Here is a 17,374-nt window from a genome sequence, read left to right on the forward strand (position 1 = left end):
AGTAGCCAAAATGTTTCATGTTGTACTATTTTCCATACTATATTTACCAGAATGTTTCATATTGTATTTTTCCCATACTATACTTACCAGAAAGTGTCATACTGTACTTCTTTCCATACTAAACTTACCTCATGCATGTGCAGTAGGAATGTGTTTTTCAGAGTTCGGTTAGGTTAGGTTCGGTTAGAGTCCATAAGTACCAGAATGTTTATTAATGTATGAACATACTTCTAAACCCACATTTTATGTGTCTATTGCATTTATTTCAGTCATTTATGTGCCTTATTGGTGTGATTTGGGTGTTAAATAGGTGCTATGCATGTCCGGAGGAGTTGTATAGGTGTTTCTCTGTGTTAGGGTCCGTAAGTACAAGTCCATAAGCTGGGGCCCAATATCCGGACAAAACCAATATCCGAACCTACCGATGGCTCTATTGATCCGGATATTGGAGTGATTACTGTACTGTATATATATATATATATATATATATATATATATATATATATATATATATATATATATATATATATATATATATATATATATATATATATATATATATATATACAGTATATATATATATATATATATATATATATATATATATATATATATATATATATACTGTATATATATACTGTATATATATATATATATATATATATATATATATATATATATATATATATATACATATATATATATACATATATATATATACATATATATATATACTGTATATATATATATATATATATATATATATATATATATATATATATATATATATATATATATATATATATATATATATATATATATATATATACTGAACAGTATATATATATATATATATATATATATATATATATATATATACTGAACAGTATATATATATATATATATATATATATATATATATATATATATATATAAATACACAGTACACCCTCTATAATTTGGATTAATTGGAGGAAACCCCATGTCGAATTATCCAAAAAATCCGCATTATTGGAGCTCATGCTTGCCCGTCCCCAAATTACACCCACACTCACTAAATCATGGCTTTTTCACAAAAAACATTAAACAGTACTGTATATTATAACTTTATACTCAAAGAGTGCACAATATAATAAATAAAATAGTGTCAAACTGTCACGAATCAAATTCGCGACATTTTCCTTTTGTGAGAAACCACGAACTATTAGTGGAAAACTCACTGTGTATCGTTCAGTTAACCGTTTCTCTCTCCATTTCGGTGGTATACTTTTCAAAACATTCGTCACTGTTTCAAAAGTGACCGATCTAATGCACGTCATTAAGTGCTCTACTGAGCGATATTATTGTTTCTTTATTGTTCACCCCTGCTTGCCTCAACCGTTGGCCACACCTTCTTCCGCTGGCCTGTACAATATCCTACCACACGCATCGTATTTGAATAGTCTTTTGTCTGTCGCGACGGAGTGAGGTTCTGTGCTCCGGTATTGAGAGAGGTCATCTAGCATCCATACTCCACTAGACTACAGTTCTCCAGGCTCCCACCCTTCCTTGGTGATATGGTACATTGACCAGTATTTTCTTTTCGTTTTCCTAGACTTAAGAGTAGTTAAGTGTGCTGTTTTCTCACATGCCGGCCGGCTGCGCCGCATGTTGTTTTCCTAGGCATAAGAATTTAGCTTTTGAGTGAGTGAGTGAGTGCGATCTCTTTATTTGAATTCATTTTGAAATGTAACGTTAAATTTATTCCTTTGTAATCAATAAATTTGACAGTTCTTTTTCTTTGAGCTTAATGTAATGTAAACTCGTGTTTCATTTCTCCATAATTAAGCATATTTCCCTTATAGCTCCTAGCTTGCATAAACGCTTTGCCATTCATTACTGGTACTTAGGCCAGTCTTGTTGTATTAAGCTTAAAATCTGTTGTGCCTTCTAGGAGTTAACGCATCAGCAAGAACCTGATGTCATTAATAGTATTAGTTATATATTGTCAGGGGTGAAGTAACTTTCTCCAGAGGCTAACAGTACTAATAAACAGCAATTGTGAGTAATTAGTCTCTGCTGTGTACTGTTGAGAAAGTTTATAAATTCTCGTTCTGAGAGAATTGGCAAAGCGAGCCGATATAAAGTAATCATTGCTTGATTTAGCAAGACAATTCATTGTCCCTGCTCTTCAGTAATACTGAACATTATCATTTAATAATTTCATTTATTATAAAAACCCCGTGACACAAACCTTGATAATGAAGTCTTGCAACACAGTAGTAGATTACAGTACACTGAACTGTACTGAAGGTACTGTACAGTTCTTAGAAATTACATTTATTACTACACTTATCACTACAAAAACTGTTCATTTCCTCTTATCACTGGAAACCTTTTCGGGCTTGTCTCGCTTAATTTGAATTTCTATCCGAATTAAAATCATTTGTCTGATGGTCAAAAAAGATCCGAATTAACCTATTTCTGAATTATTCGAATTTGAATAAGAGAGGGTTTACTGTATGTATGGATATATATATATATATATATACTGTATATATATATACATATATATATATATATATATATATACTGGAGAATGAAAGACTGACTAAGAGGGTGTATGTAGGTGAGGTGGAGGGAGGGAGAGGTAGACCGAGGATGAGGTGGAGGGATGGAGTTGAGAGGTATATGAGGGAGGGGAGGGTGAGTTGGGGGGAGGGTAGTCAAATGGTGGGTGACAGAGCGACTTGGAGGCGTTTTGTCAGCAACCACCCTTTGCGGGATTAGGGCGTCGGGCTACAGATAGATAGATAGATAGATATACAGTATATGCATATACAGTAAAAGTCCTGCTATTCGGCAGCTGATTATTCGGTAGATCCGACATTTTGGCAGTTTTGAGAAATAGTCCCATTTACGAAAATCATTGATTGTTTGGCAGATGTCCGGAATCATCTCGGCAGTCCAGGAAGTGTTATCTGTGATTTGTAGGCCTAATGTTTCATTACATTTCTGTATGTTCACTGACTTCTATATTTTTTCAGATTCAAGTATAGTACTGTATTTATTACAATATTGCACAGTATCATACAGTACAGTAACCACCCCCACCAAATTAGCGAGGGTTACGTTCCAAGCCCCCTCGCTAATTCTCGAAATTCGTTTATTCTTGACGCCTTCCTGAAAATGATATTTACCAGTAATTGAGTAGCCCATGAACCACTGATACAGTACCACCCATAAATAAATGTTGCTTGTTAAATCAATTTCCCAGTTGTTTTTAGCTGGACGGCTGTGACAGCTCTAGTATTTTTATTCCTCAGCACCATGGTGGAAGGGACTGTCCTGTTTAACTAAACCTAACCTAACTAAGTTTAACTGTATCTAATAATTTAACCAAACCTAACCTAACCTAAAGTCAGAAAAATACTTAAAAATAAACTGGAGGAATATGAATTGCTAAGGTCTTTCTGATGAAAGTTAAACATACATTTAGCGCTCATTCCTTTGTTCGTTTTTGTGTTTAATGTGAGTGAAAGAGAGAGTATTGATGCAAAAAGTAATATATCCCATTAACCTCTTAAAAACCTCCTGCACTGATTAACCCTTTACAGGTCCGATGTCAGTGATGTTGAGTAGTGATGACAGTGTTCACCAATATATTTAGGGTACTGAGTGGGTAGGTTTTTTGATTATTTGGCAAATCCAATTTCTCGGCATCATCCCGGTCCCATAGATGCCGAATAATAGGACTTTTACTGTATATATACATATATGTGTATATATATATATATATATATATATATATATACAGTATATATATATATATACATATATGTGTATATATATATATATATATATATATATAGTATACCCTGGGGGTAGGGGGGTTTCAAGAACATTCCCCCAGTATCCCTGCTTGTCGTACGAGGCGACTATAAGGATTGGTGGTGGGTCAGTGCCCCACCCTGTAAAAACAACTAAACAAGCGAATAAAGTGCCTCGGACCAGGACGGACCATACGTTGACGACTAAGGAACGGACAAAGGACTTTCTGAGGGTGGGAACATGGAATGTGAGAGGAGTGTATGATGAAGTGAAAGAGAGCGAGATTGTTCAGGTGCTTGAAGATGCATGAGTGGATATATGTGGATTGACTGAAACTAAATGAAAAGGTGAAAGGGTGAGAGAATGGGAATATGGTTTAGGTATATGTGCGGGAGTTAATGAGAATGAGAGGGCAAGAGAGGGAGTATGTCTGATGATAAGCAAGAAGTGGACGGAGAATATAAAGAGTATGGAACAGTGGGTGCAAGGATTGTATGGTTGAGGATGAAAGTAGGTATACAAGCATGGGCGATTGTATGTGTGAATGCTTCGACAGAGGACCGAGTGGCAAAAGTGAAAGATGAGTTTTGGGCGAGACTAGAAGCATGCATGGACAAATTTGAGAGGAGCGAGAGAGTGCTTTTGATTGGAGACATGAATGGCAAACTTGGGAATGTATGAGTGGAGGGAGTGATTGGTCAGTGGGGTGTGCCAGCTGACGTAGATGGGAATGGTAGTGCTTTGGTGGACATCTGTGCTGGTAAGGGGTTGGCAATAGCCAACACCTACTTTCAACATAAGATGATCCACCGGTACGGTATACATGGAGAGTAAGGAGGATGGATGGTGAACTTGTTGAACAAAAGGCAATGATAGAATACATGTGTGTGGATGAGCGAATGAGAAGACAAGTATTTGATGGAAGAGTGTGGAGAGGGTGGGGGAATGGAGTCTCGGACCATCACTTAGTGATGGCCAAGGTAAAGATGCAAAGAAAATGGTTGAGTGGACGAAGGGGAAGACAGAAGGAAACAGCTCCTGTGAGAAGCATGGAGAATTAGCAAGATAGTGAGAAAATGACAGAGTATAAGGCATAGTGGAAGAAAGATTGGGAAGGTATGAGCTAGAGCAGATGGAAGGTGTGGAAGACATATGCAAGATATTTACGGAAGAGACAGGCGCAGCGTATGAGGTGGTTTGTGGAGTGAGGAGGAGATGCAAGGGTGTGCAAGGGACAGCATGGTGGAATGATGAGGTGAAATGAGCTATGGAACAAAAGAAGGCATATAGTGAATGGTTAGCGAGTAGAGGTAGGGGAGAAGATGAGAGAAGAGAGAGGTATATGTGAATAGGAGAAGGAAGGTGAAAAGACTGGTGAAGGAGAGTAAGAAGAAAGTGGATGAAGAGTTTCGGAGGAATATGAGTGTGAAATGGAGGGACAGCAAGAAATTGTTTTGGAAGGAGGTAAAGAAAGCAAGGCAGTGTGAAAGGGGAAATAGTAGGGGAGTGAAAGATAGGAATAATAGATTGTTGGTGGAGAAGAGAGAGAAATTGAGGAGATGGAAGGGGCACTTTGAGGATTTGTTGAATGTAGAGAGTGACAGCAGTGCGAGTATAAGTGGTTGGGGAATGGCTGGGAGAAGAAGAAATGAGAGAAGGGAGGAAGAGATCAGTAGGACGGAAGTAGTGGAAGCAATGAAGATCAAGTTGGGAAAGGCCCCAGGAATTGATGGAGTGTGTGGTGAAATGCTGAGGTATGGGGGTGAGATTGTTGTGGAGTGGATATGGAAGTTGTGTAGATTGGCTTGGGAAGAGGGAAGGGTTCCAGAGGATTGGAAATCAGGTATAATTGTTCCTATGTACAAAGGAAAAGGAGAGAGAGAAGTATGTGGTAACCATAGGGGTATTTGCCTTCTTAGTGTGACTGGTAAAATATATGGTAGAATACTCATTGATAGGGATAGGCATATGACAAAGGAGCTAGTTGGAGAAGAAGGGGGATTTAGGAAGAGAAAAGGGTGTGTAGATCAGATATTTGTTCTAAGATGTTTAGTGGACAAGTATCTAGAGAAGGGAAAGAAAGTGTATGCTGCCTTCATGGACTTGGAGAAAGCTTATGACAAAATAGATAGGCAAGGTATATGGAAGGTATTAAGAATATATGGAGTCGATGGGAAATTGCTGAATGCTGTGAAGAGTACGTACGAAGGAACTAGGGCTACGGTGCGAGTGGATAGTGAGCTGAGTGAGTTCTTTGATCTCAATGTGGGACTGAAACAGGGTTGTGTGATGTCTCCATGGCTGTTTAATATATACATGGATGGGGTTGTAAAGGAGGTACAGAGTAGGGCAGTGGATGTGGGGGTGGCTCTAATGAATGAGGGTGAGATTTGGAAGATTCCGGTGTTGCTGTTTGCTGATGATACAGTACTGTTAAGTGAAGATGAATGGGAGTTGCAAGGTTTGGTGATTGAATTTGGGACAGTGTGTAGGAGGAGGAAGCTGAAAGTTAATGTAAACAAAAGTAAAGTTATGGTGTTTGAGAGGAATGAAGTCACAGAATGTACAGTGAGGTTGGATGGTGAGGATATGGAGAGTGTGAGTGCATTCAAGTACTTGGGTAGTGTGATGAGTAAGGATGGAACTTTGGGGGACGAAGTGCGTGAAAGGGTACAGGAGGGAAGGAAGGTTGTTGGTTCACTGAAAGCAGTGATGAGAAATAGGGAGGTGAGTATGGAAGAAGTCACTGCATGATAGTATTGTGATCCCTACCCTGACGTATGGAAGCAAGACGTGGACCTTGCAAGAGGGGAACAAGTCAAGAGCGAGAGCAGTGGAAATGAGTTACTTGAGAGGAGCATGTGGAGTGACATGGAGGGACAGGTTGACAAATGAAGAAGAGAAGGAACATTGTGGGGTGGATGTGGTTGAGAAGATTAGGAGAAATATACTGAGGTGGTTTGGACATGTGGAGAGAATGGAGAATGAAAGACTGACTAAGAGGGTGTATGTAGGTGAGGTGGAGGGAGGGAGAGGGAGGGGTAGACCAAGGATGAGGTGAAGGGATGGAGTTGAGAGGTATATGAGGGAGGGGGGGTTGATTTGGGTGGAGGGTAGTCAAATGGTGGGTGACAGAGCGACTTGGAGGCGTTTTGTCTGCAGCCACCCTTTGCGGGATTAGGGCGTTGGGCTATAGATAGATACCAGTAGACAGATATACAGTATATATATATATATATATATATATATATATATATACATGTATATATCCAGCATTTCCTCGTATTTCGACGCGTTTTACTTCGACGCCTTGTTTTACGCGCTAGAAAAAAGTTTCTGAGTTGTTTCAGACTTTGCTAGTTTCCCCACACTTCAACGCTCCCAGCTGGCAGCTGACACTCAGACGACGCATACTGATGCTCAGTATAGGCACTGTCCATTTCTCTGTGCAACAGTTTTCCATGATCTCTATACAAGTCCAGCAGGGCAGTAGACACACGTGAGAGTCTTATTGTTTATGATCATAACGCACGATCGTCAGCTCTTGCCATGCTACTACAGTAAAACCTCGATATAACGAAATTCAATAGACTGGAATTCACTTTTATTGGACCCGAGGAGCTACTGGACTAAATTCCTATATATCAGAAAAAGTCCGATAAAGCCAGAAGCAGTCCGGATTGCCTGGCCACTTCAGTTATGTTCGCCACAACAATGTATATAAAACATGTCTACATCAGTGTACAGTACTGTATTATTATATATAATATACCATTTGATTAATGTAATGAAGTTATAACACAGTAAAGTACTGCAGTAGTAGTCAAAATAGTTTAAAAACCGTTCATGCGATCTGGACTAATGTCTGATATATTGGAAAAAGTCCGGATTAGCAGGGGGAAGTCCGGATGTCGCTTTTATCGGAATTTCGCATTTTTTGGAATGGTTTGGGCCCCAATTAGTCCGTTATAGTAAGGTGTTACTGTATTTCTTAACGAAGAATTGTTACATGTGTCTCGTAACACTTTATTTTTGTTTTGATGGACAAATACAAGAAATAGAAAATAAAGCTTATCGATATTTATGGAAGGAAAGAATAATAACCATCCAAATAAAGAGATGGCAGACTCAGCCCACCAATTTTTGATTCTGTCTGACTATATTACAGCCTCTCTTCCTTGCAGCAGTGAGTAAAATAATCTATCTATCTATCTATTGCCAGACGCCTCAATCCCGTCCGGGGTGGCCACAAATAAATCGCCTCCACGTCGCCCTGTCCCCCGCCATTTCACTGCCCTGCTCCCAACTCACACCCCCCTCTCTCATATACTTTTCCAACCCATCCCTCCATCTCATCCTTGGCCTCCCGCTCCCTCTCCACCTCACTCACATACACTCTCTTCATCAGTCTTTCACCCTCCATCCTCTCCATATGGCCAAACCACCTCAGTGTATTCCTCCTAACGCTTCCTATCACACCCACATCCACACCACAACACTCCTTTATATCCTCATTTGTCAGCCTGTCTGTCCATGTGACTCCACAGGCTCCTCTTAAATAACTCATTTCCACTGCTCTCACTCTTGACTTGTGCCCTTCCAACAACGCCCAAGCTTCGCTTCCATACGTCAGAGTTGGTATCACAATACTGTCATGTAGTAACTTTTTCACTTCCATGCTCACTTCTCTGTTTCTTATCACTGATTTCAAGGAACCAGCAACCATTCTTCCCTGCTGTACCCTTTCAAGCACTTCACTCTCCAAACCACCATCCTTACTCATCACACTACCCAAGTACTTAAACGTAATCACATTTTCCAATTCCTCACCATCCAACCTCACTGTACATTCACTGACTTCACTTCTCTCAAGGACCATCACTTTACTCTTCCCTACATTCGCCTTTAGATTCCGTTTCTTACACACTCTCCCAAACTCATCCGCCAAGCCTTGCAGCTCCCCTTCGTCTTCACTCAGCAGTGTATCATCTGCAAAACAACAGTACAGGGAGTTTTCAAACACTACCCTTTCTCATCAGGGCCACTCCAACATCCACTACCCTACCTTGTACCTCTTTTATTACACCATCCATGTACAGATTGAACAACCATGGAGACATGACACATCCCTGTTTCAACCCAACCTTCAAAGAGAAAAATTCACTCAGTTCACCATCCACACGCACTGCAGCCTTAGCACCATCAGACATACTCTTCACAGCATTCAACAACTTCCCATCTACGGTACTCAATATATTCTTAATACTTTCCACAATCCTTGTCTATCCACCCTGTTATATGCTTTCTCCAAATCCATGAAAGACACATACAACTTCTTTCCCTTCTCTAGAAACTTTTCGACTAAAGATCTAAGAATGAATATCTGATCTACACAATCTCTTCCCTTCCTAAAGCCTCCCTGTTCTTCTCCAACTAATTCCTTTGTTATTTCTCTAACTCTGTCAATAAGTATCCTACAATACACTTTTCCTATTATACTAAGAAGACAAATGCCCCTATGATTACCACACACTTCTTTTTCCCCTTTTCCTTTGTACACGGGAATAATTATACCTGACTTCCAATCCTCCGGAACTCTACCTTCCTCCCAGGCCAATCTGCACATCTTCCACATCCATTCTACTACTGTCTCTCCCACATGCTTCAACATTTCACCACACACTCCATCAATTCCTGGGGCTTTCCCCTATTTAACTTACTTCATTGCTTCCACAATTTCTATCATACTGATTTCTTCCTGTCTTCTCACCTCCCTCCTTCTCCCAGCCATTCCCCAGCCACTTGTACTCGCATCACTTCCATCCTCTATGTTCAACAATTCCTTATAGTGTTCTCTCCATCTACTCACCTTTTCTCCCTTCTCCACTAGTAATCTACCATTTTTATCTTTCACTCTCCTGCTAACTTCAATTCCACCCTGTCTTACTCTCTTCACCTCTTTCCAGAACATTTTCTTACAGTCCCTCCACTTTACACTCAAATTCCTCATCCACTTTCTTCTTACTAATCTTTTTACTTATCTCTTTCTTTCTACATAAAACTTGCCCTTCCACCTCTCAACTTCTTCCATGCCCCTATTTCTCATCCATTCATTGTATGCTTTCTTCTTTTGTGCCACAGACTGTCTCACCTCTTCGTTCCACCACGCTGTTCCTTGCACCCCCCTCCGTCTTCTCTACATCCCACACACCACATCATATGCTGCACATATTTCTTCTGTGAATATCCTGCACACACCTTCCACATCCCCCATCTGCTCCAATTCATATTTGCCCAATCACAATAAATGAAAAAACAAAAAGTAAGAAGAAAACAAAACTTACGTTATAACTGCATATCATAGCATGCCAATCATCCAACACAGCGATGCCAGAAGTGAGTACAAAACAATACTGAGATTGTGCTAGGCTCCAGCTACCATGACATCCAAGTATTGGACGTGAACAGACTCGAATACGTCATGAGTTTTCATAAGCTTATCGATGCTTTATTATTCACATCTATAATGGTGAAGGTACAGTTTATTTGAAGCAGAAGAAGCGCCTTACAAAATCATTTCTTCTTCCTCATAGTCTGTTACTGTTATATTTTTCTCATTATTTCTGGGTTGGTAAATAAACTTTTCTTGCAAAATTTATTTCTCCCAATGTTTTAGCTATGTTACGTTGAGTCAACTCATTTTATTTGTCAAGCATAACAGTGGAAGCGACTGTGCTAACCTACCGGTTAGTGTTTAACTAAATCTAACCTAGCTTAACTGTACCTAGTAATTTAAAATAAGCTAAGCTAACCTAACCTAACCTAGCATCCAGTTGGGAAGTTGGGACACAACATTCACCTTCAGTACGTTGAGTAAGATTCTTCCATTATGCCACCAACAAACATGATAAAAAGTGGGAAATTTTTTTGGCAAGAAAATGTAATTGACCACCCTGAAAATAGTCAGAAATATACAGAAAATGAACTGGAGGAATATGAATGGTATTGGCAGGGTCCTTCTACTGCTCCAACCATACCATACCTTTACCTCTATTTTCCTGTTCCAGTCTTAGTGATGCTTCAAATTCAAAAACTGCAAAATAACATATATTTGCACTATTTTGTACTTTATACATTTTTTTTTTTCTAGTTTTTCAAACCATCCCACGACCATCACTTGCATCATGACCATGGGTTTGGGAACCACTGGGGACAACCTATAAGAAAATGAGATATATATAAACTGTCAAAAAGAAATCTAATTCGGTAAGATAGCTGATAGAGTCCTAGGTTACCGTCCCCCCACTTCTGCGTAAGACTTTGCAAACGATCAGGAGCTAAAAACAAGTGCTACCGAACACCTATCAGTTGTTGAATCATGTACCATAACTTTAAATCTATGCATAAATCACACGTTTATGCCCGTTATATTCAGATAAATCCAAGATCCGTGCTTGATAACATAACGTCCATGAGTCATCCGCTGCAACCTTCCCAGTGCTACTCTGCCTTCCCCACCATTCTACCAAGTTCAGTACGTTCCCTGTACATTAATAAAGGCTAAAAACTGTGCATTAACTTACGCTTTACTTTACTCTGGTCATTTGCAGCTTGAGCAGACATATTTCTAATGTTTCTTCAATACCATCGACTTGTTGACGGATCCCACTGCCTCACTACAGTACACTAAGTCTTCTAAAAGTTGCAAATTTATGTTATCGTGCCTTATCCCTGCATTGCCAATCTAAAGGAAAAATAGCGTCATGAAATTTTCGCCGAATAAAAAGGATGGCTGTTGAAGTTGTAAATATTTATCCACAAATATATAAGCAACTCATCAGGCCCATATGTACAGGGTCAAACAAAAGTTTTATGATGTTGATAACAAAGTCCCATCAAGGGCTACGAGCATAAAAAAAAAAATCCATTTCTAAGTTTTTCACATTCTTCCCACTCATTAATCAGTATAGCAGTAACGTAGGTGATTACATGCTGACAGAATATAAAGCCTAATTTTTCAGCAGAAATATTTACAATAAACTCTACTGTAACTCCTGACAGCAGCTAGAAATATGCAGGCACAACCGTGGGCACAACTCAAGAAGACATGCTGAATGGGGTTTAATTAGAGTGGCCCTGTAAAACATCAAGGGCGTATATCCAGCGTCTGTCAAAACATGGGGAGAGGCTTTTGCTCCAATACATTTAAAAATAAACAAAAGAGTATCTACGTTAAGTAATAGAGCTTTCATCTGTGGCCACTTGCCAGTGACAGAGAGCAGAACAGTGCAAACACGGAAGGCGACTGTGTTTTTTTTTTTAACTTTTTGTTATGCTAGGTGATTTTAAGGTCGACTTCTCGCCCTAAGAACACGTTATGCCGGGGTTCTCTTTCGAGACCGGAACTAGAATACACAGCGAGTGGAACAGGGCATAAAAACTCTTGTCAGTTAACCTTTCACGTGTATTATCTTAAATTCACACAGCACTGAATACAACGTAGATACAGTTAAGGCACAATATACTATTCAGGTACAGAGTCACTATCTAGGGAGGAGGACTCCGACAGGGCCACTGAAGTCTTGGGCTCCTACAGGTGTCGGCCAGGTATGGGAGAGGTCCCGTCAGGTGTGCCTTCCCTCAGAGGGCACGGGACTACCCTCAGGGGCCGCATCGTCTGGAGTGGGCTGCAGGGCTGCGTGGAGAGGGTCACTTCTCTAGTGGGGCCTAGGTGGAGCGTTCGGTCCTCAGGGCTGGGACCGATTAGGGAGAGTAGGCGTGCTTGTCTGCGCCCACCCTGGGGAGGAGGTCGTCATCCTCTGGGGCTGGGGAGGTCATGCCCTGGGGTCCCGGGAGCACCTTGGGGAGTCCAGGGACTGCAGTCTCCCTCGGATCGGGTTTCCATCAGGGGTGGCCTGCAGCGTCCTCTCCTTCGGGAATCCAACAGTAGGTGGTCTCGTTTGGGCGCCGGCTGCACTGCTCGTACTCCTGGGGTCACAATGAGGCCTTGCCAGATCACCTCCAGACAGGGTAGTTCCTCCTGGGGGCTGCCACTGTGGGGAGAACAGGAGGGGTGTCTCGCTTGGCTGCAGGAGGGGTGGGCCAAGCAAGGGATGTCCTCACGGGAAGTCATAGGGGGCGAGAGATGAGTGGTGTCTGGTCTCTCCCTGGCACTCTTGTGGCTGTCGCTGAAGTCCCAAGGACAACAGGGGTAGGGCGGCTAGTGGCCATTACTTGCCCACAAGTGTGGCTAATGGCCGTCACCAAGTTCCTGCAAGGGGAGGTGCGGCTAATGGCCATCGCCTGTCCTCCGGTGTGGATAAGAGGTCGTCGCCGGGGCCTTGTTCTCTAAGTGGACTGTAGGCAGAGTACAGCTGATGGCCGTCACCTGCTCACGGGTGCAGCTAATGGCCATCACCAAGGTCCTGGGAGGGGAGGGAACGGCAGGCAAAGTGTGGCTAGTGGCCGTCACAGAGGCCCAGCTCCCAGAGGCAGCTGCAGAAGGAGAGCGGGCAGTGGCTGTCTCACCCCTAGTGCAGCTAGTGGCCATCACTGGTTTCTGCAGTGGGGGGGAGGGAATGCAGCTAGTGAGTGACTAGTGGCCGTCTTGAGCCTAGTGCAGCTAGTGGCCATTACTTGGGTGCTGTATGGGACTGAAGTATCAGCCCCACCCTGAACCTGGTGAGAGCTGGTCCAGCTGGAGGGTAATGCACCAGCACTGTGTAGTTCTCGCCGGGTTCGTTGTGGAGAATAAGGACGCAAGGTAGTAGGGGACATAGGCCCATACTGCCTGGGTATTGCACGTGCCCTCAGAGTCCCTCCATGGTCTCCTCCTGGGGTGGGTGTTGCAATGTCTTGGTGGTGTTTTGTTGCGGTGGGTATTTCACCACCGTCTTGGGGGGAAAAGTCACGTCCCTGTGGCTGGAGGTAGTAGGTGTCTGTGGTGGTGGTACTGTGGTCTGGTGTGAGGTGATGGAGGAGGGAGGTCCAGTAGGGGGTGGCTATGTCTGGGTCTCACTGGTACGCATATGTGACATACAAGGTGGAGGTCTGGGATGTCTCCTGAAGGAATTGGAGGAGGTAGTGTGTTCCACGGATGCGCCGTTTCTTCCCATGGGCTGGGTTCCTGGTGATACACTGTACCTTCATAGCTGGAGGTGTGGTCAGTGATTCCTAGCTGAAGGCTGGTGACTGGTGAGGTGGTCAGGGTTTTATGCAGTCACTGGGGGTAGGTGCAGCTCTTCTCCCTGGGGAGTGGGGCTGGCGGGATTTTCCATTGGGCCTGGTGTAGAGATAATGTTATGAGGGATGTGTTGGGCGTGTAGGGGGTAGGGGTGGGCTGTCCGGGTGGTGTAGGTGAGATTGGGGGACTGGGTGATGGTGTGATTGAGTATTTGGCCGGCGGATATGAGAGGCAACCAGATTGGGTTGTGGTGGTGGTGAGGGTTGACGTGGCTGGCGAGAGAGGAGTGTGGCCTCCCGGTGTGGTGGCTGGGCGTGCTGAGATGGTCCGGGTGTCTGGTGGTGGAGTGGCAGGGATGGTGATTGAGGTGGGCAGGTTGTGTGGGGTGGGTTGTGGAGTGAGGAGGGAGAGGGGGGGAGATGGTACGGGTGTAGAGGTGGCAGCAGGTGGTGTGTGGTGCTGGAGACGTGGCAGGATGGCCAGGGGTGGGCTGGGGGTCCCTGGGTTGGGTGGCTGGATTTGCAGTGGTGGCGTTGTGGTGGGAGTGAGGTGTGAGGCGTGGTGGGGGAGTTGACCGGAAGGGAGGGAGTGGGGGAGGATTGTAGGGAGGAGGAGGGTGTGAAGTAGCAGGTATATGAGTCTGACGGGGAGTCTGGAGCAGCGGGTGGTGGTGAGGTGGTGTGGCGGGCGGGGGTAGGGGGATGGTGTTGTGGGGAGGTGTTGGTTGGGAATGGGTGTACGTGATGGTTACGGTAAGTACGTGGGGTGTTGTGGTGGTTGATGGTGACTTAGTAGCGGTTGGGGATTTGGGTGATGGTGTTGGGTCCCACAAACCGTGGTGAGACTTTGCTGGGTGTTGGTAGTTTGGCCACTACTACCGAGTCACCTGGTTTGTAGGGGTTGGATGAGGCGACGAATGGTTGCAGGTCCTGATGCTTCTGCAAGTGGTGCATTCACCTCTTGAGGTGGTGAAGGGGGTCGGACATAGGGGACGTGGAGAGGGGCTGGAGGTGCTGTTGCAATGGTAGGAGGAGGGGGGCCTCCCCAAATACCCATTCGTGAGGGGAGATGCTGTCGTCCCGTGGGCAGGAATTCATCCTCCACTGCACGATCTTGATGTGGGCTGGCCAGTCCTCATTTTTGGTCTCTTCTATTCAAGCTCGCACCAGATTGAGGAGGGTGCAATGGCTCCTTTCACATATTCTGTTCCCTTGGGGCCAGTAGGGGGAGGAGTGTGAGATGCAGTAGCCAAAGATGGTGGCGAGTTCTTGCCATATTGTACTGGTGAACTCTGGGGTATTGTCTGGGTGCAGGGCTTGAGGAATACCAATTGTACGGGAAGACGTGGAGGACGAGGGCGTCGGCCACGGTGATGGCGTGGTGTTCCTTGGCTGGGCAGGAAATGAGGAATTTCGAGTATGTATCCATGAAGGTGATGATATACTTGTAGCCAGATTCAGGTGGCAGAGGGCCCACTGTATCCACGGAAAACAGTTGCTATGGTTTGTGGGCGGTGATGCTTCCTGATGGACCAGGTGCACGAGTAATGTCTTTGCCTTACACACAGGACGGCAGGCCTGGGTGACTTGCTTGGCCAGATTGGAGGTGCTGGACGTCCAATAGGCCTCGTTGAATACTTGCAGAAGTTTCTTAGTGTCGAGATGAATCCCATTGTCTGAGTGGAGGTGGGTCATTGTGTTGAGGGCAGTTTTGGGGTCGAACACTAAGTGCCCTGACTGGATGAACAGGTGATCGCCTTGTTGGTGGAGCTTGGAGAATATCTGTGGCAGTATCCAGTTGGGGTGATCCTTGTTGTGCCACTGTTGTAAGAGGTTGGGCTGAACATGGATGGAGTTAATCGGGAGTTGGGACAGGGCGTCGGGATTGGTGTGCAACTTGCCAGGGCGATAGGATATTTCATATTTAATCGCCTCAGGGATTCCCTTCACCTGATGAGTTGGACGTTGTGAGTGCTGGACTGGCGTAACCATTGGAGTGATTGATGGTCGGTGATGATGGTAATGTGTGTACCTGAGAAGTAGGCACGAAAGTGCTCCAGTGCCCATACGATGTCTAGGCATTCTCGTTTCGTGGCAGCATAGTTTCTCTTGGCTTGGTTGAGGGTGCGGCTGGTGCAGGCGATGATGTATTCCCACCCTTCTTGCACCTGGGCAAGGATGGCGCCAATCGCTATCAGGAACAAGTCCGTGTATGGGTGGAATGGTAGGGTGTAGTCGGGGAATGTGACAATCGGGGCAGTGATGAGCTTGGTTTTCAGGTCGTGGAATGTCATGGTCCGCTCATTGGTCCAGGTGAAAGGCTCACCATTTTTGGTCATGTCGTGGAGGGGTTTGGCAATGTCTGCACACTCTTTTACAAAGCATCGGTAGTAAAAGGTGAGCCCCAGGAAGGTGTGGACTTCATGGACATCTTGGGGTAGGGGGAGATCTACGATGGCGTGCAGCTTGTCAGAGTCAGGGGATATCCCTTCCTTCGAGATAATGTGTCCCAGGAAGAAGACAGTTCGTGCAGCCAGGATGTATTTTGATGGTCTGAGTTTGAGGCCAGCCTGGGGGATGCGCAGGAAGACCTTTTTAAGGCGCTGGAGGTGGTCTGTCCATGTCTGGCTGAAATGATTAAGTCATCCAGGTATGCCAGGCAGATTTCCCAGGTAAGGCCGCTGAAAGACGCAGCAGGAGCGTTACAGAGTCCGGATGGTAGGACGTTGAATTCGTAGTGTTTTCCATTATTGGCTGAGAAAGCTGTTTTCCCCCTGTCCTTGGGGTTTATGGGGACTTGCAGTATCTTGACTGTAGGTCCAAGGTGGAGAACCAGGATGCTCCGTATAGGGATTCAAGGGAGTCATCTATCCTGAAGAGGAGGGTGGCATCCTTGGTGGTCACATCGTTCAGTCGTCTGTAATCCACGCAAAAACGCATGGTGCCATCCTTCGTTTTGACCAGAACGACGGGGCAGGATCACGGGCTGGTGGAAGGTGATATGATGTCGACATCGAGCATTTGCTGGACCTTCCGGTCTTCCTCAGCTCGTTGTCTGGGCTTTTTCTGCGGTGCTGGTTGGTGAATAGGTGGTCCTGTGGTGTGGATTTCATGTGTCAGGTACGTGGTGTGGCCGATGTCCAGGAAGAGGCGGTGGAGGCCATCTGCTTGATGAGGTGAGAGGTGTTCAGGTAGTGGGGGTAGGGCAGCAGGGGGGGAGTGAGGGGTGCACAAGGCTCGGTCTCTTCCATTTCTCCCACCTCTATTCCTTTGGGTAGGGTGAGGGGAGTGGTGGAGATATTTGCGACTCCTACTACCTCAATGAGGGGGGGGGAGGAAGGGGGGGGACAGTAGACAGGCCGAGAGGGTCCCGGGCAGTAGA

General features: G+C 44.3%; 2 protein-coding genes across 2 annotated transcripts in view; both read right to left on the reverse strand.

The window, feature by feature from the left end:
- Positions 1-11,479, reverse strand: part of Cdc50 (cell cycle control protein 50A) — a 114,122-nt gene extending 102,643 nt beyond the window's left edge. The window contains exon 1 of the mRNA XM_080267145.1: positions 11,394-11,479. Within this exon, the coding sequence (XP_080123271.1) occupies positions 11,394-11,433 (40 nt within the window). The 5' untranslated portion in view covers positions 11,434-11,479. The remainder of the gene's footprint in view (positions 1-11,393) is intronic.
- Positions 11,480-15,147: 3,668 nt separating this feature from the next.
- Positions 15,148-17,105, reverse strand: LOC145392719 (uncharacterized). Its single transcript, XM_080267019.1, has 3 exons — positions 17,023-17,105; positions 16,062-16,620; positions 15,148-15,813 (listed from the first exon to the last, which is right to left on the reverse strand). The coding sequence occupies exons 1-3, from the start codon at positions 17,103-17,105 to the stop codon at positions 15,148-15,150; spliced, it is 1,308 nt and encodes a 435-aa protein (XP_080123145.1).
- Positions 17,106-17,374: the final 269 nt, after the last annotated feature.

The sequence above is a fragment of the Coenobita brevimanus genome, chromosome 23 (assembly GCF_032717465.1).
Source record: "Coenobita brevimanus isolate Jiangsu-jjx chromosome 23, ASM3271746v2, whole genome shotgun sequence".
Lineage (NCBI taxonomy): Eukaryota > Metazoa > Arthropoda > Malacostraca > Decapoda > Coenobitidae > Coenobita > Coenobita brevimanus.

What these genes read in the sequence shown, in the direction of transcription:
- LOC145392719 (XM_080267019.1), bottom strand. Translation starts at nt 17,105, where the DNA reads ATGAAATCCACACCACAGGACCACCTATTCACCAACCAGCACCGCAGA. An exon ending in GAGCTGAGGAAGACCGGAAG is followed by an intron (nt 16,621 to 17,022) that starts GTCCAGCAAATG and finishes TAATCATTTCAG; the next exon opens with CCAGACATGGACAGACCACC. An exon ending in AACGAGAATGCCTAGACATC is followed by an intron (nt 15,814 to 16,061) that starts GTATGGGCACTG and finishes CTCTTACAACAG; the next exon opens with TGGCACAACAAGGATCACCC.